This window comes from Canis lupus, chromosome 15 (assembly GCF_011100685.1).
Source record: "Canis lupus familiaris isolate Mischka breed German Shepherd chromosome 15, alternate assembly UU_Cfam_GSD_1.0, whole genome shotgun sequence".
NCBI lineage: Eukaryota > Metazoa > Chordata > Mammalia > Carnivora > Canidae > Canis > Canis lupus.
In genome coordinates this window covers 26939391-26964191 of record NC_049236.1, presented here as the reverse complement: position 1 = coordinate 26964191, position 24801 = coordinate 26939391, and the positions used below count along the sequence as shown (strand labels likewise).

General features: G+C 33.5%; 1 protein-coding gene across 18 annotated transcripts in view; it reads right to left on the bottom strand.

The window, feature by feature from the left end:
* Window positions 1-24801, bottom strand: part of LRRIQ1 (leucine rich repeats and IQ motif containing 1) — a 214825-nt gene that overhangs the window by 117642 nt on the left and 72382 nt on the right. For 16 of the 18 annotated variants that reach the window (XR_005370432.1, XR_005370429.1, XR_005370430.1 and 13 more), the window contains 4 exons: window positions 23589-23768; window positions 21018-21464; window positions 16359-16575; window positions 9529-9648 (listed from right to left, as the gene is read on the bottom strand). Coding sequence is in view for 10 of the 18 variants with exons in the window: in XM_038558582.1 (XP_038414510.1) it covers window positions 9529-9648; window positions 16359-16575; window positions 21018-21464; window positions 23589-23768 (964 nt within the window). In the remaining 8 variants the exon portion in view is untranslated. Of the gene's footprint in view, window positions 1-3252; window positions 4851-9528; window positions 9649-16358; window positions 16576-21017; window positions 21465-23588; window positions 23769-24801 lie in introns of those variants that run through there. The other 2 variants (XR_005370433.1, XM_038558583.1) reach the window with 2 other exon arrangements.

The window sequence follows — 24801 nt, the reverse complement described above, 5'->3', positions numbered from 1 at the left end:
ACATATATATCACAGTTATATATCAGTTATATATGTTTTAAGAATACATATTTGGTTTAAAAAGTGCTATTTGATGCAAATAGGATTCAGGGCTCAGATTTTTTAATTCCTTCTTTTGTATGACAAGTAAAGAAAAATCCAGTTCTACCCCCAGGAAGGATCAAGGCCCTTGGCATATCAGCAGCAATCATCAAATTTGTATTCTTACTCTGGTGAAAACTATTAAAGTGAAGAGAAATATGTGAAAATACGGAGACAATATGATAAAAAGCAATGTGCCAGAGGATTCTGGGAAGATGGTGGAGTAGGAAGAACTGGGAACCTGTCTTCCAACCTAGAAAATGATTACACTGGCAAAATACATCTGTTAAAACTGTTTTGGAACTCTGGAGTTTATGGAAGGCTAATAACTTCCAGGGGAAAACTTAGATGGTAAATAGTGGTTAGTTTTAGTCAATTTCAGCTTTTAGTCCAGGAGCAGCTATTCCCTATCCCCAGACCCTGAGGTAGGCAGCTATTCATGTGTTTTAGGAGTAGCTTGCACATAGCTTGTGGAGTCAGCATATACAATGAGAATTCTGTCCTCCAAATAACGTGATTTGTGCATTGATCATTGATTACTTTTTATCACAGAGGTGCAAAGAGGTAGGGGTCCTTGTACTTCCCCTACTGTTGCAAGCCTCTGCTCTACTAGCTAAGTGATTTCCAGGGGATTCAATGGGCTAGTGTCCTTCCCCACCCATTCATTTTTCTCTTTTTCATCTTTTGGAAGCCAGATATCAGACTAAGATGCTCATTTAAAAAAAAAGGCTAGACTATTCAAAAGCATTAGCATAAATGTGGGAAATTAGAAAGTCAACATATATATCCAGGGAAAGGCACAGGCTCAGAAAAGACCTGATAGGACCTTAAATTTATAACTCAGCTGATCCTCAGCATAGAGACAGTCTACAATAATATAAAAACAAAAACAATAAAAGAAAAACAAAATCCCAGCAAACCCTGGGAAAGAGAATCTAATTTCTAGAATTACTATAATTTCTACATTCAATGTCCAACTGTAAATTTAAATAGTAATATGCCATCCAAAGAAACAGAAAATTTTATGGCTGATTCAAAGGAAAAAATAAATAAATCAACCAAAACTATCCCTAAAAAAATACCTGATGGCAGATTTACTAGACAAAGATTTTATTTTTTTTTTTAAGATTTTATTTATGTCTCATGAGAGACAGAGAGAGAGAGAGGGGCAGAGACATAGGCAGAGGAAGAAGCAGCCTCCATGCAGGGAGCCTGACATGGGGCTCAATCCCAATCATGGCCTGAGCCAAAGGTAGAACTGTCAACTACTGATCCACCCAGGCATCCTGACAAAGATTCCTAAATAATTGTTTTGAAGACACACAAATAACTAAAAGGAGAAAAAAGGATGTATAAACAAAATGGAAATATCAATAAAGAGATAGCAAGTCTAAAGAGAAATCAAGAAGAAATTTTGAAGCTGAGAAGTACAGTAGCTGAAATGAAATATTCACTAGCGGGGTTCACTAGAGAGATCTGTCTCTGAGTTGACAGATAAAAGAATTAGTGAACTTGAAGAAAGGACAATGGAAATTATCTGAGTCTGAGGAATAGAAAAAAAGAAGATTAAAGAAAAGTGAATAGAACCTAAGGGACCTGTGATGCAGTATCAAGCAGGCCAACATATGTATTACGGAAGTTATAGAAGGAGCAGAGAGAAAGAAAGAAGCAAAGAGCATATCTGAAGAAATAATGGCTGAAATTTTCCCAACTTCAATGACAGATCTGAATATAAACATCCAAGAAACTTAATGAATTTGAAATACAAAGAACTCAGAGACCCAAACCGAGACCCATAATCAAACTTTCAAAAGCCAAAGTGAGAAACTTGAAAGAAGCCAATGAGAAGCAAATTGTCACATACAATGAATCCTCATAAGACATTAGCAGATTTCTTATCAGAAACTCTGAAGTCCTGAAGGCAGTGAGCTGATATATTCAAAGTGCAGCAAGTTAAAAAAACAAAACAAAACTGGGCAGTCCCAATGGCCCAGCGGTTTGGCACCGCCTTCAGGCCTCGGTATGATCCTGGAGACCCAGGATGGAGTCCCACCTCAGGCTCCCTGCATGGAGCCTGCTTCTCCCTCTGCCTGTGTCTTTGCCTCTCTCTCTGTGTGTTTCTGTCATGAATAAATAAATAAAATCTTTTAAAAAAGAAAAACAAAACAAAACGAAAAACACAGTAAACCAAGATTTTTTAAAAAAAATTATTCATTTATTCATGAGAGAGACGCAAAGACATAGGCAGAGAGGGAAGCAGGCTTTGTGCGGGGAGCCTGATTCAGGACTTGATCCCAGGACCCCGGGACCACGATGTGAGCCAAAGGCAGATGCTCAACCACTGGACCACTCAGGTGCCCCAAACAAGATTCTTATATTGTCGAAACCGTCCTTCAAAATCAAGAGAAAAATTAAAACAGTCTCAGATCAACAAAAGCTGAGAGAGTTTATTACCTCTAGATCTGCCCTGAAAGAAATGTTAAAGGGAGTCCTGCAGGTTGAAATGAAGAGACTAGATAGCAGTTTGAAGTCATGAAAAAAACCAAAGATCTCAGTAAAGATAAATACACGGGAAATTCTAAAAGCTAGTATTATTGTAATGGCAGTTTGTAACTCTACTTTTTGTCTCCTACATGATTTAAGGAGACTAATACATAAAAATAATTATTAGTTTAAAAGCTAGTATTATTGGGATCCCTGGGTGGCGCAGCGGTTCGGCGCCTGCCTTTGGCCCAGGGCGCGATCCTGGAGATCCGGGATCGAATCCCACGTCGGGCTCCCGGTGCATGGAGCCTGCTTCTCCCTCTGCCTGTGTCTCTGCCTCTCTCTCTCTCTCTGTGTGACTATCATAAATAAATAAAAATTAAAAAAAAAAGCTAGTATTATTGTAACTTTGGCTTATAACTCCATATTTAATTTCTTACATAATTTAAGATACTAATGCATTTAAAGGAATTATTGGTTTATGTTTATAAAGAGGTAATTTTGTGATATCAACAACTGAAAGAGATAGAGATGGAGCTGTAAAAGAGCAAGTTTTGGGATACTATTCAAGTTAGAGGGTATAAATTCAAACTGGAGTGTTATAACTCCAGTGGGATTGAGGAGTTATTGTTTAATAACTATATAGTTTCAGTTTTTACAGGATGAAGAAAGTTCTGGATATAGATTACATGGTGGTGATGGTTAACACAACTTTATGAATGTATTTAATACCATTGAATGTACACTTAAAAATTAAGATGGTAAATTTTATGTGTATCTTGCTACAATAAAAAAAAATTGGAAGAAAATTTAAAGAATAATGTGCCACTTGAGGACTGATTATGGAAAGGGTCAGTATTGGTAGACAAGGAGAGTTATTTATACACTGTTGTATAAACACACATACAAGAGACACAGACATGCACACATTTTTTTTCTTTTTTTTAATTTTTAATTTTTTAATTTTTTCTTTTAAACACCTGCCAACCACCTCCTATTTTATATTCTCTAGAACTCCAGCTATTTTCTTTCTACAGAAGGACAAAGACTCAGAAAGAGTGATTTCTTTGCCATATCATATACATGTTAATGAAGTCTCTTTCTCAAAGAAGTTATACCAAGTCTGGGAAAAATTTAGTCTTTAAATTGACATCTAGAAATGCAGAAAACTTTGAAAATAGTTTTTTTAATGCAAGGTCACAGACTTTCATAAGATTCCAGAACAATTATTTAACCACTATCTCAGAAATTTCTAGAAACATAGAGAAGGCTTAGTATAAAATGCTAAAGATACTTTTAGTAATTATACAATCACAACCAAAAAGTTACTAAGACTACTGATTTATGTGAGTTCAAGCTTATTAATATCAAGTATATTTGGCAGTACTTTGAATGTTGGAAAAAATCTCAAAATGTCAGGAGGAATTGGCCAAGATTATAAATATACTACTGTTTTAAAAATGTATATTAATATATCATGCTTACCACTGGACATTTATACAAATTATAGTTATTGCTTAAGAAAACCTTCTGTTCAGATATTCTTTAACTTACAACTGAGGATCTGGAAAGCTTTCTGCTTATTAGAAGACTACTACAAATTTACTTACATATTAAAAATGAACTTGAACTTATAAATCTGTAACTTTGTGTTCACAATATAACATTTGATCAGATATATACGTATTTGGCTTTTGATCAGAGAAGAAATCATTATTCTACAATCTAACTTTGAGAGTCTAGAATATAAGGCTATCAGGAAGAAGGGCTACAAATAACATTCGTGTTTATTTGGGTGTATATATGCAAAATTTTTCAGGCCATCTATCTGATTTTATTTGATGCATGAAACTAGGATCAGACTTGTCCTAAGACACAAGTCAGTTAGAATTGAACAAGTCCTAGAAATGCTACAAGTCATGACTTGATGTTGTTCCTCCTCCATTCACTATCCCCTCCCCACCCCAACACTTCCCTCCTCTTCTGCCCAAGTTGCCTCTTACTATCCCCAGTATAGTTCTTTCTAATACTTCCTGATAACTTTTGGAGCATCTTAGAATCCTTAGAGTTTGGAATCTTGGCATGTTATGAATCTCAAATCTCACTTTCTAAATCTTCTTCTCCCGGGCACCTAGGTGGCTCAGTCAATTAAGCATCTGACTTTGGCTCAAGTCATGATATCAGGGTCCTGGGATCAACCCCATATCAGGCTCTGTGCTCATCAGGGAGTCTGCTTGAGATTTTCTCTTCCTTTCCCTCTGCCTCTCCCCTGGTTTGTGCTCTCTCTGTCAAATAAATAAATAAAATCTTAGAAATAAATAAAAATAAATAAATAAATAAACCCTCTCCTCCATCCCCAATGCAAAAGCATGGTGGCTCATAGTTTTGGAGATTGCTGTTATATGCCATATGTACCTCTTTCTATCAAACAAAATGTAACTTTAGTCTTTTCCTTTGTCTATAATTTAGATAGCACTTGTTTATTTTCCAACAATGTACTGGAATATGTTATACTCTTGAAGTTAATTTGAGATTTGAGGTAGGGATCAAACATGAACTCCAGAGCTAAAAGTTGCCCAGCTTGACACATTTGCCTCCTTCTCAAAAATTATTCCTGCTAACTTACTCAATTTTACTTGGGTCTGAGACAAAAACAAATCCAAATTTGACTGTTGTGGTTGGTTTTCTAGATAATTTTATATTAGCTTTTCTCATTTTCTCTAGATTTAGGGACTCATAAGAGGACTTATAATGTTTAAATTTAAAGATATTTTTCTTTTTTTTACATGTTGGCTTCTAACCAGTATTAGGTAACAGAGAAAATAAACCTTGTTAAGTTAAATCAACTAAATTACTTTATAATTTAAAATTTAAAAAATCACACTAAAATTACACTGTAATTTAAAAGCTGCAAAATAAAAGTGCCAAAAGGTATTAGAATTGAGGGAAAAGCAAGGTGAGGATGACCTGGTAAACACGCCACTTTTTGTTAAGACACTATATTAGCTTAACCTCCAAGAGAAACCAGAAATATCATCAGCCCTATTAGGGCTTTATTAAAGCTTGAAAACAAGCCTCAAAAGAATCTCTGCCCATGCGCTATCTGCCTGCAAAATTAAAATTAAATTCTCTTTAGAAAAAGAAAACATCTTTCAGGGTCTTTACATTTTTTCCATATATGTCTGAAACTTAATCAAAGGTTAAATGCTAAAAAAGAGAATTGGTTTCCTCAAAATGCAAGAGATATACAGTCAATAGAAATAAACCTACAAGTGATCCATATGTTGCAATTAACTGAAAAAGTCTTGAAAATATAGGAAATGATAGAAAACTTCAGCATAACCAGAATTTACAATAAATAATCAAGTAAATATTCTAGGTCTAAAAATGCAATAACTAAAATTAGGAATTCAAAATATAGGCTAAAATGATTATATAGCTCAAGAGAAATGATTAGTAAACTACAAGATAGGTCAGTAGAAAACATTCATATTAAAACAGAGAAGCAAAAAAAGAATAATTCAAAAGAGAGTCTAAGTGACACATATAAAATGGTGACAAATTCTAAATGTATATTTTGGGAACCATTTTACCTCAAAGAAGAGAAATAATAAAACAGACTATATGTGTGAAATAACTGGTCAAGAAATTTCCAAGATTGATGAAAGACATAAATCACAGATTCAAGAAGCTATATGACCTCTTTACTACAAGCAGAGTAAATACAAATAAAATCATAGCAATGCTGAAAAACAGAGAAAATGAACCTTAAAAGTAGTCTTGGAAAAAAAAAATAAAAGTAGTCTTGGGAATGGGAGTGGGAGGATATCTTTAGAGAAGGAAAATACACAACTTATTACTGACTTTTCAACAGAGTCCATGAAAGTCAGAAGCTAATGAAATAGCATCTTTAAATACCAAAACTTTACCTAGAATTCAATACCTAGAGAAAATATCTTTCAAAATGTAAAGTAAGAGAACAGTTCAACCAATAAAACAACTCACCTGAAGTTAAATAATTACTAAAGAAAATCCTTCAGGGGAAGGAAAATAAAACCAGATGGAAGCATGTTAATCCAAGAAGAAATGAAGCATATAGAAAAACATAACCACAAACTAACAAGCTAATGAAGGAGGGAAAGAGAAAAACAAACAAAAAACCTGATTCATATAAGAGAAGGTAATAAAAAATGAAAAAAGGACTATAGAACACATAGGACAAAGATGGTATTTATAAACCTACTTATATATTAAAATAAAATAATCTGAATATGTCAATGAAAAATGTCAGAATAGAATATAAAAATAAACAAAATCCAGTTATATGCTCTTATAAGAGTCACACTTTAAATATAAAACACAGAAATGTTGAATGGGAATGGTTAGAAAAATATATACTACTATAAAATTACCATCAAAAGAAAGCTGTAGTTATGAAAATACTGGAGGAAGTGGCCACTAAGGCATTTAGTTAAAGAGGGAAACTAGATTTTGATGTCAAGGTTATGCTGGCTTTGAACATTTAATTGTGAAGTGTTTCCCCTATTTTTGTTTTCTGGAAGAGTTTGATGTGAAATTGATTTTTTTGTTTCTTGTAAGTGTGTCTCAACATATAATCTATTTGGGGAAATGTTCCATGTGTACTTGAAAGGAGTGTTAAGTATGTTGCTATTAAGGTCTCAGTTACTTCAGGCTTATTTATTGTTTTTTGTTTTTTTTTTTTTTTAAATTGGGCAACTCAGTGGTTTAGCACTGCCTTCAGCCCAGGGCCTGATCCTGGGGACCTGGGATCGAGTCCCACATCAGGTTCCCTGCATGGAGCCTGCTTCTCCCTCTGCCTGTGTCTGCCTCTCTCTCTCTCTCTGTGTGTGTCTCTCATGAATAAATAAAATATTTTTTAAAAAATCTCCTTAGTCCTTAGTGATTTTGAGGGGAGGGATTCTATCAGTTATTGTCAGAAAAATAATAGTATCTCCTACTATGATTGTGGGTTTTTTAAAATGAGCTTTAGTTCTGTCAAATTTTGCCTTGTACTTTGAATCTATTATTAGGACGTACATATTTTGTATAGTTAAGACATTATATCATTGACCCTTTCATTATAATAAGATTTCCTTTAACTTTAATTATTCTCAGATGACATGATTGTATATACAGAATGCAAAAGACTTTAAAGATAGCCTACTAAAACTAATAAACTTTCAACAAAGTGGCTGAATATGAGGTCAATATACAAAAATAAATACATTATCAGAAAATATCAATTACCTAGAAATAAATCTAACCAAAAATGTACAAGACCACCACAAAGAAAACTACAGAGCATTGTGGACAGAAATTTTAAATGGCTTACACAAATGGTAGGACAGTCTATGTTCATGGATTTAAAAAATTCATAGTCTAAAAATTCATTCATTCATTCTATGTTCATTTGATCCAAGGGAACATGACCCTTTCCTCATACTATACACAAAAATTAATTCCAGATGCATCTGGACTTAAATGCTGAAAGTTAATAAAGTTTCTAGAATATCTTAATAATCTAAGAGTAAGCAAAGATTTCTTACAGGTCACAAAAATTAAAAAGTTTTTAATTTGTGTTAGAAACATTCTGTTCATTAAAATTAATGAGAAAGATAGTGGAAAGGTAAACTCCAGAGGTTAAGCAGGATATTTTCAAGGGAAAACAGAGTGGTATTCAGAATATATAAAGAACTTCTACAAGTCAATAAGAAAAAAAAAATACACAACTCAATGGAAAAATATGCAAACACTTGATCATGTCATAAAACTGACTAAATGGCCAGGAGGCACACTAAAAGGTATTCAACATTATTAATTATGACAGAAATGCAAATTAAAACAATAAGATACCACTACAAACTTACTGGAATGGAAGAAAAAGACATGAAAATACAAAGTCCTGGTGAAGATTAAGCTTCTCTGAAATCCTCATATTTTGCTGATAGGACTGATATAATCAATTTAGAATAACATTATGCACTATCTACTAAACCTAGATAAAAGTTAAGGCTCAGAAATCCTATTCCTAAAAGAAGGTGAATATGCATGTCAAAAGACATGCACAAGAATGTTCATAGTGTTTAAGCATAATAGGTAATACTAGAAATAACAACAGATATCTTCCCATAGTAGAATATACTTTTAAAAGGTGGTATATTGTAAATAATAGAATAAAAAGGTATTTTCAAAAGAGTGGTGTATATACAATGACATTCAACAACATAGATAAATCTCACAGACATACTATTAAGTGAAAGAAGAGTACATACTACATTATTCCACTTTTAGGAAGTTCAAATATGAGGGAAACTAATCTCTAACAATGGAGATATGACTACTACAGAGGCATGAGGAAGTCTGGGGGTGTTCATATGTTCTACATCTTCATCTGAATGCTGTTTATGTGTTTGTAACTGCCTGAAGAGGAGAAAGCAAAGAGAGGTAAACCAGAATGTGAAAGGCAAATGCTCTATACAATAAAACGGTGCTCAATTTGGTTGAGGCATATGGAACCCACAGAAAACTAGTGGTATAGATGACTGTATAATGTGCTACCTTACTATGGAATTCCTAAATAACAATTTAAAGAGGGTGGTCTCATTTTTCTAGGCAACAAAAAACTATAAAATAAAGTTAAGCAGAGCATAAATAGGCTCAGAGTTATATTTAATGAAGTATAACTGATAAAACATTATATAAATCTAGTCAGAGAGCACCCAGAAACTCTTGTAAATATTCCATGACCACGTTTACACACTATACACACTATAGAGTAGATAAGATATTAAGAAATTAGAAGTATACCTTTTCAAGTGTTGTTTTAAAAAAATCTATAACATAGCATTAAGAGGATAAAAATCTTAGAAATGGATTTAGCTCCAAAATAGTATGCTAAAAAAATTTTAAGACCAGTATTTATATTTTGTAGTTGGTACTTACTTCATCAAATGTAAAATCCTCTAAGTTTATTTCTTCATATTCTTCTTCAGATTCTTCATTCTTAATAGCCTCTAAAGCTGTTGTCAGTTTCTTTCTCAAAAGAAAGCCCTTCCAAACTGCCTAAACAAAAATTTAAAGCATGTTATACAAGGTTATAGATCACACTACAAACCAGATTCTCTGTGTTATCCCATTAGGAAGATAAAACATCTAAGACCTTAGTTTAATGGCTCAATAATCTGTTTTTTGAACTTTATGTGACACTTAAAACTGTAAGATAAATTAAACAACTGCATATGTCTAAAGTTCTGAATCTCAGGAGACTTTTCTTGTGGTAAGCAGAAAAGAATCTTTAAAACTCCCTCAACTGCACATGTAGGTCAACCAATCAATTATCTGACAATTCCACCAGGACCCGTTCTAAACTAAAAGAAAGAGATACAAAGGAAAACCAATTTTTCTAATTTTCAAATAATTATGTATAAAATAAACTAACACATTTAGGAAAATTTCAATGTATACAAATGGCCATATTAGAGAAGTACTATCCTGGCCCATAACTATTAACTAATTTCATTTTAAAATAAACTAAGTACATAAAATAGAATTAAAATCATTCAGATTCCTCAGTAATGTTGGAGTAGAGAAAGCTTTCCTAACCATTACTCCAAGAACACAGCAGCTTTTAGAGACTAAGAGGTAGTGAGTGAGCTCCAGGATAGAATAAGTATAAAAAAATAAGTATGTATTGCATGCTACCATTTATCTATGAAAGACTGTATATAAATATATAATAAACATATAAATTACATAAACTTATATATATTTAAATATATATGTGGCTGTTAATATTTAAAAGGTAAAAGTATAACTTATGAAATTACATTTAAAAATTATTAAGTATAGAGGCAGAAAATAGGATAGAAGATTCAGCAACAGAGGCCAGACTTCTCTGAATATACTTTTCTTAGATTTTACTTTGGAATTGTGCAAACCTATGCAAATGCTTAAGATAATTATAAAACAAACAAATATTAAATAAAAAGGAATTCCTGAAGAAATAAAAAAATATGTTTTCATGCTATGGGCATACGCACACACAGAAGTTATTTAAAGTGACTTTAAAATAGATTTGTTTGACTATATTCTTAGTGAAATATACTCAAAAGACAAATTTAATTACAAAAGATAACTTAAATGTTTTCATAAATCATATTGTTAGTAACAATAATATTGGTATTGCTATTACAGAAAACATATATCTTGAGAAGTGGAATATATAGACAATAGCCAGACTATATATGACAATAGAAGTCACCCACAACCTCATAAGCAACCAACTTAGAAAGCCAAACCACAACCTCAGCAGCAATTAGCCAAAAATGATCAAGACTTGGTCAATCCATGACTGTCTGCCTCCCTTTTTTTGTTCCTACTTCTAACTCAGGACCAACCAGAGATCACCAAATATGCTTCCCAACCAATCACAGAATATGCTCTACTTCTAGCTGCCCACTTTCTATCTTCCCCATTCCAAAACCTTCAGTTAGACCATACCTGGAGACCTCTCTCTCTCTCTCTCTCTCTCTCTCTCTCTATCTCTCCACTCTAAAGATTTCCTATTCCCTTTCCTGCCATTGAGCCTATGCTAAAGGCAAGTGATGGTAGCTGACTTCCTTGCTACAGTACTCTCTGAATAAATAGCATAGCTTGTGTTGTTTTCTCATTTGCATGATCTTTGTTAATTTCCACTATGTATGTGCACATGTACACACACACACGCATACACACAGAAGGGGGAGTGAAAAGGGGAAGAAAAAAAAAGAACAATTATATTAATGTCATTCGTTGGAACCAAAACTTTCCATAGAAGAAAAGAAATACAAATATAAAATCAAGTAAGTAAAAATCCTGAAGTCCTAGGGATCCCTGGGTGGCGCAGCGGTTTAGCGCCTGCCTTTGGCCCAGGGCACGATCCTGGAGACCCGGGATCGAATCCCACGTCAGGCTCCCGGTGCATGGAGCCTGCTTCTCCCTCTGCCTGTGTCTCTGCGCCTCTCTCTCTCTCTCTCTGTGTGTAACTATCATAAATAAATAAAAATTTAAAAAAAAATCCTGAAGTCCTAAATTTAATTTTATAATATCAGTATGAACCTATGATACATTTTTTCTTTAATATATGTATTTGTAAACTCACTACAATGAAAAATTTATAAAAACAATGACCATGCCAGTAACAACAATACTCCTAATACCCCTAATGCATACCTAAAATCCAGACTGGTTTCTAAGTATTATTCCCACTAAAGGAATCAAAGATCTTTGGAGCAATGACTGAGTCCAGGCCTGGGGCAAAATGTATACAAAATGAACCCAAAACATCATAGCACATTGAAAAGCAAGGGAAATTTTAAAAAACACTGAATTGTGTCACAAAAGCCTAACTGAAGCTATCTTGGCAAATAAGGGACAATTTGAGCACCAATAAGAATAAGACTGCAATGGAATTAAATATATCATATATTTTTAAAGTTTATGTGTACATCACTATAGAACGTATCATGGTGACCTCTGAAGGATGCTAAGAAACCTCATTAATCTAAAAATTGGTAAAAAAAAAAAAAAGTCATAAAAAAATTAACCTGCCTTTCCAGGATAAACTGTACCTCAAGGTAACTAAATAGTCAAGTAAACAACGTTTCTCTTACTGACATATTTTATTTAATAAATGAAGAAATTATTTGTAGAGTACCAATATTTTGCAAACTATTAATACAAGAATTGATCTAGGCAATGATTATCAGTGGTCACTAATATTCCAAAAAGAGAGGCAACTAGATATTATGTACTTCCTCACTGTAATACACACCACCACTTAAGAAATATTCTTGATAAAAAGTCAAATGCAAATCATATCAAATTTTAAAACCTACCATCAACTTACAGAAAATAAGGGAGCAAGAAATATGTAAGTGATACAATAGGAATGCATCTGGCAAAATTCAGAAAGTAGAAAACTACAGGACAAAAGACCTGGTTTCCTTAGTAAATAAACTGCAAAGAAAAAAGAGAGGAGGTTGCTATATATTTAAAAGACTTAACATTTAAACTGAAGGCAGAATGACGACCTTACTTATATTTTGATCAAGAAAAATCTGTAAATGAACATTTGTAAAACAGCAAAGAAATTTGAATATTGATTTGATATTTGGTGATAATGAAAAATAATTTTCAATTTTTAGTTTGGTAATACTTAAAACAATAGGTCTTACAGAAATTCAGACTGAGATATTTATAAAAGAAAGATATCTGGGATGTGTTTCAAATTATCTAGTTATGAGTGGAAAGAGGTAGGTTGGTTATAGAAGATATCAAGGTGACGTGCAGAACTAGGGAAAAGAAGGTCTAAAGAGAACTCTTTAATTCAGGCCTTCAATGACAAGGATTGGCTCGGTGTGGTTCACAATGGATCCAGCCCCATTCATCAGGGATAGGACTTCTACAAAGCTCTAAAATACAATACACAGTGTGTGTCTTTCTGGTGTGAAACAGATATTTCCCCCCTGAAATCTACCATGGGGCCAGCGATTCAAGTTCCAGCCATCTCTATCCAGTATATGAGAAATAATGGTAACATATAAAATGTTCGGATTCTTCTTCTAAGCTTATCTCTTTCTGTCAAGGTTTCAACTTTTCCCCCGTAAACTAATCCCCATCTACGATTAATTCATCATTCATTTCTCACAAATTAATTTCCTGGGTTGGCAATTCTGCTTATATTTTAATTATTTATTTATTTATTTATTTATGATAGTCACACAGAGAGAGAGAGAGAGAGGCAGAGACATAGGCAGAGGGAGAAGCAGGCTCCATGCACCGGGAGCCCGACATGGGATTCGATCCCGGGTCTCCAGGACTGGGCCAAAGGCAGGTGCCAAACCGCTGCGCCACCCATGGATCCCTCTAGGTTCTTTTATATCCACTATCCTACCTAGAATTCCATTCTCTTACATATTTACAATGGACCCTATCTATCTCTCAAGGTATATCCTATGTCCTTTATATTAGTTGGGGAAAGCTAAGTACTATAACAAAAATATTCAAAGATGTGTAATAACTCAAAAAACAATAGCTTATTTCTTAATCACCTAACAAACACTGAGAAACTGACAAAGACAATGAGGCAGCACTTTAACATAAAGTGTTTCAGGTACCCAGACTTTGCTGACCCTACATTCCAAGAATGCCTCAGGAGCTGTCTTCATTTCAGCCAACCAGAAAGGGAAAAGAATATGAAGGAATGTCCGTGGCAGACATGGAAGTGGTGCATGTATCTTTCATTCACATTGTATTGGCTAGAACTCAGAAAAAGGGCCATGCTAAAGTGCAAGGGAAGGTGGGATATCTAGAGTGGCTGTATGGTTGGAAGAGGAGGAGAATGTAAGGTTTGGTGAACAGAGAGCAGTCTCTACAACATCCATCGTAAAATTTCCATTTTGCCCCTTCTAAAGCCCAGGTTCTTTCTACTATATCATGCTCTGCTCTCCAGGATGGTTAGGCAGTACTAGAATTCAAATTTTAATATGAATAGTTTAAGAAACTCGGTGCTTGTACTCAGCAGACAAGAAAATAAAACTGAAATGACTTCGATGATTTTAAGTACCATGATGTACAACAAAAGAGACTTGTTCTAAGTAACAGAGAAAGGCTGGATTACGCTTACTTTTGTCACAGATACACAGAAGCTCAACCAAAAACATTCAGCAGAGATGTCAGTCACTGAACTAGATTGTTTCACAAAGCAGTGAACTTCTCCTTACTGAAGAGAATGAAGCAAAAGTTTAATATCCATGTACCATTAATGCTGGAAAAATATTGCTCATCAACTGATAACAGGAGGGAGTTTGGTCTGCATGATCTATTTATTCCTCATGTAGCAGAGCAATATTTTGAGATAGTAACTGGAGTTTTTTCTTTTCAGTTTCCTTGAATCCATTGCTCTACCTCGACTCCCACCACCATTCAGGCATTAATAACATTTTTGCCTGTGTATTGCCTTTAGGAGTACAGTTGAGACAAGTAAGTCAGCTGAAATACTGAATATATTCATTAGAACCATAGCAAAGATAAATTTGAAAACTATGGGTTTAATAGGGAAAGTCAGCAACTTAATTTTAAGGCTAATCTTCCAGTTGCTTCTGGCAATGCCTTGGAGGCATCCTTGACTTCTCATTATCTCTCCTATCCCACATCCCCCATGAACTGATATTATAGCTCTACCTTCAAAGGGTGTATACCTCAAAATAAACCAACATATATTCTGGAATATGATTTTCTTACCACTTGTACTGCAACACTCTGATCCTTGCCACCATCACCCATTGTCTGCATTAGTATAATAGCTCCTAACTGATTTTTCTGCTTCAACTTCTGCCTTCTTACAGTATACAACATGAACTTGACCATGTGAGTCCACTGTTCAGAGTCCTGTAATATCTTTCTATATCATTCAGGGTAAGAACCAAAGTCATTTTTTAAAGATTTTATTTATTCATTCATGAGAGACACATACACACACACAGAGAGAGAGAGAGAGGGGCAGAGACCCAGGCAGGGGGAGAAGCAGGCTCCATGCAGGGAGCCTGACATGGGACTCGATCCCGGGACTCCAGGATCACGCCTTGGGCCAAAGGCAGGTGCCAACCCGCTGAGCCACCCAGGGATCCCCAAGAACCAAAGTCTTTACCATGACTTATGATTTGTAAGTGTTACCCTTCTGCCCTCCATCACTGTCCAGTTATACTGGCTTCTTGCTGCTCTTGGAACACTGCAGTTTGCTCCTAAATCAGATCTTCTACTGCCTGGAATGTTCTTCCCCCAGATACCCAATGGCTTAATCTCTCACTGCAATGTCACCTTTCCTGGTCTTCCACCTCTATCATATCTGAAATGATAAACTTTTCCTTGATACTCCTATCCTGCTTTTCCTGTTTCACGTTTCCTTTTAATACTTACCACTATCTAATGTACTTATATACTAACCCTTCATCCCAACAGAATATGAACTAGTAAGATTTTTGTGTCAAGAAGTATTTATTGAATGAATGAATAAAGGGAAACAATTTTTGGTTACTATCTTCCATTTCAGGCACAGTACCATGAATTTCTACAGACCTTATTTTATGTGTTTATTTAGTTTATATTATATTTATATATTTGTTTACTTCTGTCTCTTCCATCAGAATGTAAACTCCAGGAGGGCAGAGAACTTGTATGGTTTGGTTTGTTTATAGTTATAGGTCCTGAGCCCAGAATAGTGCTTGACAAATAGTAGGTTCTAAAAAATTTTTGACAAATAAATAAATAGAAAGATGATTGTGACACTGAACTTCATTTCAAAATCTGATCTTGGTGAGGCTGAATCAAGTCTATTCACTATCTACTTTCTGAATGTTTAATCTGAATGTGTATTTGAACGACTTTAACAATTATTTTAGATTTTTAAACATGCTTCTAAAAAGACCTGTGGATTAGACCAAATGAGAGTTACTATGGCTAATCAAATGTTAGCAAATGTGGGAAATGACATATCTGAGCAGAAGCTTTAAATATGATTGTGTGGGTCAGTCTGGCCCTTGGTCATGAGAACAATATTTCCAAATTGTAGACACTCATATAGGCAACCTGCGGCCTACATATCACCTGAGTAAGAAATAAATCCAGCAGTTGTAAATCACTAAGACTTGGGGGTTGTCTGTTATACAGAATAACCCAGTGAAAGATGACAAATACATCTCTCAGGACTATTTCACCACAAGATTACAACTAACCTGAATAAGAATAGCAGCCTTTTTCCTCTGTTCTTGGATAGTCACAGTATTTTCTCTTTTTTCTTTCTTTAAAATAGTTTTATTCTTGATGACGTTAAAATTTGGCTGGGACGCCAGGGGTCCCACTGCAGCAGCAGTATGCAGTCTTGTAGAGAAATGAATAGGTCTGCGCACGATGTAACCACGCCAGTATGACTGGATTACTATAGCCGCCATTCTATTAAGAAAAGAAAACATGTTTGGTACCCATAAAAACACAGTTGTAGATGAGAGGTCCTCATAAACTAGTTTTGTAAACATGAAGTGCATAAAGTATTAATTAATAGTAAGAATGTCTTTTACTTAACTATAGGCACATAGGTAAAAATAGTGTGGAAAACCTTCAGATCTGAAGGACAGAAATCGGCCAGTAACTTAGAGAGGGACGTGAGGACAAGGGGGGGTTTTGCTTGTTTCTTTTAAGGAAGGAAATAATATCAAGATTTTGTATGATAACGGAGTACGTTGATCAAGTAGAAAGGGGGTAAGTGATGATGTTGATAAAAGGGGGCAAGTAGAGGAGCCGATGCTGAGTTGGCAAGGGAGGATGTGATCCTGTTCACAGTGGAGACACTAGACTTGGGAGAAGAGGGAGCCCCCCTCCCTTCACTGTAAGAGAAAGGACCCATCAGGTCCACTTCCCTCCCTGCCCATAACAAATACTTATTTTTTTATTGGAGTTCAATTTGCCAACATATAGCATATCACCCAGTGCTCATCCCGTCAAGTGCCCCCCTCAGTGCCCGTCACCAGTCACCCCAAGCCCCCTGCCCACCTCCCCTTCCACAACCCCTTGTTCATTTCCCAGAGTTAGGTGTCTCTCATCATAACAAATACTTAAGTCATACACTTACAAGCCCAGTAGTGAAGTCTAATTTCTTCCCAGCCTGTATCTATTTGCCAATTTCAGGCGCTGAATCAACCAATGCTGCATTTTCTCCATATTCCCTTAGGCTGCCCAGCAACAGTAGCAAAATTTGAATAGCAATGTATGCTGATAGTGAGTAGGTTATCGATATGCTTAATCTCTTAATTCTTCCTAATTGGATTATATTTTCCTTTCTCCAGATAGATTATTTAAGGAATATTATCAAGGTACAGAATATAGTCAAAATGCTAATTATTCTGTCTTAATTTCTCTTCAGATTCCAGAGTACAGTTTAAAAGGCATATAATGTTGGCAAATTGAATTTAAATAAAAAATAAAAATAAATAAAAAAATTAAAAAGGCATATAAAGAAGTGGTTCTTGCATATACTCCTTCCCCTGTATTTTTAAAAACAGTTTTCAATAATTTTATAATTGTTGGGAATTAAAATGAAATTTTCTCTTTCCTCATACTAGTAAGTTTAAGGCAAAGTAGCATTGAGTGATAAACTCTGCCAGACATGGCCATAATTTTTTTTTCTCATAGCAATATACTTATTGGAAATTAGAAAGGACTGATGTAAACATTTTTATTGTTATTTTCCTTTATTGTCATGACTATTGCTATCATCATCGTAATGCTCAAAGCCTATACAAGTCTTCAATCTATTTTGCTATGAATAGAAAGTTACAGCTAATGGATAATGCTTCTGGCCTAAAGTACTTGATAAACTATCATTGATAAGCTACTTGAACTCCAAATGCTTAGAAAAAATAATCACATTCCAACAAATTATTTCCTCCTCATAGTGTAAATTTTGCTATGGGTTTAATTTGCATTCGGTTGTCCAATCATCAGTTTATTCCTTCATCTTCTGAACAGAAACAAGTTAGGAAATTTTAAAGTACTCTAATAGGTATTTTGGGTGATAAATAATATGAAAATTGGTAAAAAGTGAAAGGCTTGTAAGAAAACTCATAAGAAAACTCAGGGACAGCATCTTATATCTCTCTATAAATGCATACAAGTTTCACTGACTGTAACCTGCACATTTCTTCTCAACCAGTCATTGAATGAATGAATTCCTCAGCCCACTATCATCAAAATCTCCTAAGGGATATGACAACAAGAAAAGGTAGATGAGGGATATTTTCCTCAGTTACACTAACATGAGGACTGCTCTTTTACATTGAATGAAGTGAAAGCAGGTAAAGAAGAGGACTTCTGGGCTTCCTGAATGTAGGGTGTTCTCCATGTTAAGAAGAACATCTCCTGTTATAACTATTATCATCATCATCATCATCATCACCATCAACTTTTTTGGTTTTTAGCAAAAATCATAATGCTAAGAATAAGAACACGTGTAAATCATGTTTATGGAACACCTATACAACTGACAGTGAATCTTCCAAAATCGCTGAATGGTAAGGCTCAGCAAGTGGGTACATTTTCTTTTCCTGTTTTTCTTTCGGTCTTTGGTTTGTCTGTATTTTCAGTGCTTCATTCTTCATTTTATCATCACTTAGTTATTCTACTGATCATGGATAAGAAGTTCTAAATGTTGTTTATATGAAATTGCAATAGGCAGTGTGTGGAGTATTGGAGTTGATGGGGTTCAGAATATGCCACTCTGAAATGTGCCACGTTGGCACACTGAATATTTTAAGCTGCAGGAATTTGAGAAATGTCATGTCCAGGAAGGACTTTTTGACCGCCCCCAGAAACAAGCCATAAGACCCTCCTGTGAAAGGTATCTTCCCTATATCCCAAGAAAAGAACTATTCTTATCTGAAGATGAAGGGATGACAAGAAGACTCTGAAAAACAGGCCTTGATAAATTTCCTAGGTTACTATGCTTAGCTCATACTCTTTCCCCTGATCATATTTTCCATGACCTTCTACTTTTCATGAAACCTAATATAAAAATGCTTAGGTTTAACTATTTCTTTAGGTCTTTATTTCTTTATGAAGACTCCCATGTCATGTAAAATTTATATTAAATACATTTCTAAGCTTTTCCTTTCTTTTCTTTTTTTTTTTTAGAAATTTAAAGTGAAGGGTTTTCCCTGTTTTTTTTTTTTTTTTTTTTTTTTTTTTTTTTTTTTTTTTTTTTTTATTTATGATAGTCACAGAGAGAGAGAGAGAGGCACAGAGACACAGGCAGAGGGAGAAGCAGGCTCCATGCACCGGGAGCCCGACGTGGTATTCGATCCCGGGTCTCCAGGATCGCGCCCTGGGCCAAAGGCAGGCGCCAAACCGCTGCGCCACCCAGGGATCCCTAAGCTTTTCTTTTTTAATCTAACTTTTGTTACAGGGATTTCAGCTGAGAATTTAGAAGGGTAGAAATAAAAGCTATTTTTTTCCTTCCCTACAGAGCAAAAGCGATTGATTAAATAAATTGATGAAATATAAATTAGGAAGTGTTAGAGCCACTTTCAATAAAATTTAATTTTTTTTTCATTAGGGAATACATATTAGTGTCAGCATATCAAACTTTTTAACATAGCTTTTGGAAAAGAAGTCGCCATTCACACTGACAACTTCTAAAAGAATAAAGACCAGGAAAAATAAGAATAGCTATTGTGATACTCTGCATTCTGCCCTATTCAGCACCTGTTATTACAGGAGAAGCTGAATTTCACCATTTTTAATTTTGTTGGCTTGACACTGAGGATAAAAGTAAAAAAAAAAAAAAAGAAAAAAATTAACAAGCCAAAGTAGAAAGTAATCTTTGATTGTTGAATAAAAAATTAAAGCCATTAGCTTTTTAATTTTTTTTAAGATTTATTTATTTTATTTGAGAAAGAGAGCATGTGAGCATGGAGAGAAACAGAGAGAGAGAGAGAGAGAGAGAGAGAGAGAGAATCCTCCAGTAGTCTCCTTACTGAGCAGGGAGCCTGATGCAAGGCTAGATCCCAGGACCCCAAGATCACGACCTGAAGCAAAATCAAGAGTAGGATGCTCAAAAAAAAAAAAAAAAAAAAAAAAAAAAAAAAAAAGAGTAGGATGCTCAACTGACTGAGCTACCCAGGCACCTACCATATGTTTTTTAAAAATATTTCATAGTTGGGTGAACCATAAAAAGAGGGTACTTGTTGTGATGAGCACTGGGTGTTGTACATAAGTGATGAATCACTAAATCCTACACCTGAAACTAATATTATGCTGTATGTTAACTAACTGGAATTTAAATAAAAGTTGAAAGAATAAATAAAAGTACTTAATAGTTAGAAGGGGTTTATGTGGTTAATCTTAAGAATATTGCCATATTTTATAGATTGTTATACCAAAGAAAATTATAGAACATACATTCAAATTTTTGCATAGATGCTTATTAAATAGTTTCTAAATCAATAAAAAAATAAATGGCACATGAAAAGGTATGTTTTAAAAAATAAATTACCTGATTATTCAGCATTTTCTCTATATTATTTTTAGAATAGCAAGGTGTTTTATTTCTTCTTAAAAATTCACTTTAATTGTTTAAAGATTTGAAGAAAAAATAATTTTACATGTACTTATTTTCAATTAAACATTAGTCAATTAAATCAGAGCCTACCAAAATTCAATAAAATTAATCTGTACTATAATTAATAATTTGTACACATCATAAAAACATAATTCAGGGAATTACTTTAAAAAACAATAGTGATATAAATCTTTTACCAAATTATCACTTGGTAACATTGACTGAGACTATCCATAAAAAATAAAGTATATACAACTGTATAAAAATGATCTATAAATCTTACACTTTTTTATGATGTTCAATATTTTGGCAATTCCTCAGCAGAGAACTTGTCATTATTGTTTCCATGAATGGTATTCTTTTTATGGGGATACTGTTTGATTTGCTGTCTTCTTTCTGTTGGTCTACTATTTCTTCCTGATTTCGTCCTTCTGTATCTTCATGTAAGGAGTTGGTTAATGTGGAATGACTGGAATCAGAGTTCATCCATTTCTCAGAAGTATCTGGTAAGCCCAGTTTATATATGTCTGCACAAGAGTGGAGAACTCTATTTTGCAATATGCTATCATTATTTGTAAGGGCCAAATGATTTTGCTGGGCTTCTGATTCTTCTCTTTGGGTGATACTTACATTCCCATGTTCATGTGAATATCGATATTCATTACTAAGTGTCATTAATTTCTTAAAATACTGGCAGAGATTTTCTGCAGCATCCAGTGTGACAAAATTCCTAAACAAATAATGAAGACGTTTAATAATAAGAATTAAATCAGCAAAAGTTAAAATTTGTAAAAGTTTTGGAAATTTCCCTTGTATGGTTGGCATGAAAATTAAGCCTTTCTACAACATTTATTAAAAATTTTATTTCTTGTTGTTTATATAGAAGTTTATCTCATTTCTAACAAAATTTGAAAATATTTGTTTAGCTAATTTAGATCCATCAATCCAGACAAAATGTCTGGAAGTTTTAGAACCATTTTTATTCTAGGTATTTTTGGTACAATTGAATGAGAAAAATCCATGCTTTTACTACCATAAACATGAGAAATCATGGCTGCCTAAATTTGGAGAAGTTATTTATGAAACAAAGTTAAAAGTACTTTCTACATTGACTCTTGCCATGCAAAATATTTGTATTGGACTTTTAAACAAAGAACTTATATTATGGGAAAGTTTGCATTCCCCTTTTTCTCTGGAAAAAGAATCCATTGCAAAGAGAATTCAAATGCTTTAAGGCATAAATGGTGATTCTCTTGAACAACGTCGAATTTCTCTCTTATTGAGGTTATGGCTTATGTAATTAATCAAACTTTCTGTTTGCCAGATTTGAGGATCTCAATAGCAAATGTAAAGGACTTTGTATCTGTATGAACCTTTTTCTTGGCTACATTTTATTTATCTTCCCCTATTTGTTTTATTTTTTAAGAATTTATTTACTTCAAATGTGTATTTTCTGATTGTATTTAATATATAGCCACAATGTCTTATTTTTTTTCCTGAAACATGCAGGATGTAAATAAATATAAAGCCTTCAACCATACCATACAAAATGAAAGCTATATTTCCTAAAATATAGAGATAAACAGTGCTGTGTTCACAAAGGTATTATTAGCCATTAGCCTAGGCTCCTCCAATATATTTTTGATATTTTATATTTCATTCATTTTGGTGACTACTAATGGCAAAAAAGGTTCAGTTCAATATTGGAATTTTAAGTGTTTATGATTGGTGTTAAATTCAACACCATTTATTATTAATATAAAATATAGTCTATTTTCCATTATCAATGCCAAAATGAAACAAGCTGCAAAAAGAAGAGATTATACAGAGAAATTGAGAAATCTACATTTCAATATGAGGGATATCAGGGTCACCTTTATATACAAAAATTGTATATTATCACACATATGCAAAGAGATACAAGTTTAGTTTTTCACAAAGATAAGTATAAATAACCTTAGTATTTCTTAAAAGTAAACATTAATTATCTATAACAATTGGAATTATTTTTAAAGTTCTGAGATTTGTTTTTAATCTGAATAGACTATATTCAAAAACATTTAAATAGAAAACAAATCTTATATAGACGTGCATGTATGAATATGCAAAGAACAATAATTTATGATTATAATTTAATGATTAACTTTAGGAATTTTACATATTACAGTTATAATTCAGTCAAAATGGAAAATCATCATAAGTGAAAAATGAAATCGTTTTCCTTTTTCATTTGTGTTTTCTGGAGCAATGCAAATTAGAAAATACAGTTTTAGAAAGATTGATTATAATTCATTCATACTAACACACTCTGAATTTGGGATGGGGAATGGGAAGTTCTCTTTCTTTTATAACTTAGCATCTGTTCTTCTGAATATGTATATGTGTTGACTGCTTTTCTCTACTGTGGTCTCCTAAATTTAATATATAAATATAACACATGTACAATAAAACTTAATACAGAATAAAGGTCATATGTATTATAAAACTTGCCTTATTCCATTGTAACTGTTTGTTTCATTTTCTCTTATATTAATCTGTGAATTGAGTATAAAGTGTAATACTTAGCTTATTTGTGTGTCTTGCCGACAATAACTGTCAAATAAATTTGAGTGATTAATTGAATGACTTACTGAATAGATTATTGTCTTGAAGCTATCCTCATGATTTCATTTATTTTATCTAATATTTTAGCATTTAAGTTATATCTTAAATTATGTTTTTTAAGGAAGAATATCCCTGAAACACATAATCCTACTCCAAAAAAGTAACATTTCATTAATCAGAGTATTTCTTAATGATTACATAATTTGCGTTAATTCTCTAAATTATGACAAGGGGAAGAGAACAGTCTTACCCTCTCCCAGTAATATAGCTTTCAGTTAGTGAGTTGAATTCTTGAATCTGAGACTGACAAAATACCACAAAACGTGCTAATTCAGGTTGATAGTATTCTTCAGTGTGCCATTCTGAATAAGGGTTTAGTATTTCACCATTGAGGATTCTTAGAGCTGGTAACATTTGCAGGAGAGATTGCCTATTGAAAGCAGGAAAAAACTTAATAATCTTGAAAAGGAGAGTTTATATCTAAAATAACCATATACTTTTTACTTAAACAATATAAGTGCAGAGTATATCTCAGAAAATGCCATTATTGATTTTGTAGAGAAAATATCATTAAATTTGTTAAAAAATTTATGGTATCATGTCATATACAAAATTAGGTTTTAGAGACTTGACAAACACTTAACGGTTTTCCTCTATAACACAAGTGGGAAATTTAAGAAGCTGGAAACTTGAGGTGGGAGTAAATAAAAAGCTACACTATATAAAGAATAACATCAGATACATCCTTTTAAAAAGATGATAATATAATTATATTACTAAAATTAGCTGTTTATTTCAGAAATAGAGGTCAATTGATCGTTTCTCTTGATAAAACATACTTAAGAATAGAGCCAAAACAAGACCAGTAAGAGATCACCCTGTTTATCAGGATCTGAAAAATATAAACTTATATTTGTTTCTGAATCTTGCTAAAGATTATAATAATAAAATTTTTGAGGTATGAGCAAAAGTCTGTATCAATTTAAAAGTCTAATGCTGTGAAAAACCAAGCCAGACAGCAAGAGCTGTCCACCAAACCTAGCCATTTAATAAGTACTTCTCAACCTTTCATAGGGGTACTCTGGGATTCTTTTACAAGGCCACTAATGGTCACAGGAGTAAAATGGACTTCTTAAATGAATAAAAACCCTTAGTTAAAAACTAACATTTCCTATAAGGAAAAGTACAAACTGCTAAAAGATATCAAAGAAATAAATAAATAGAGAGGTCTCCAATGAAGATATCTTCAGAGATAAGAAATTCAATATTGTCAAGAAATCAATTCTTCTCAACCTAATCTATAGATTAAATGCATGCAATCCTACTAAAAATACCATCAAGGTATTTTGTGTATGTCAACAGACTGACCTTAAAGTTTATAAAAAGATGGAAAAATCCAAGAATAACCAATTCCATATTGAAAAAGAACAAAATTAGAAGACTAACACTTTTGACTTCAAGAT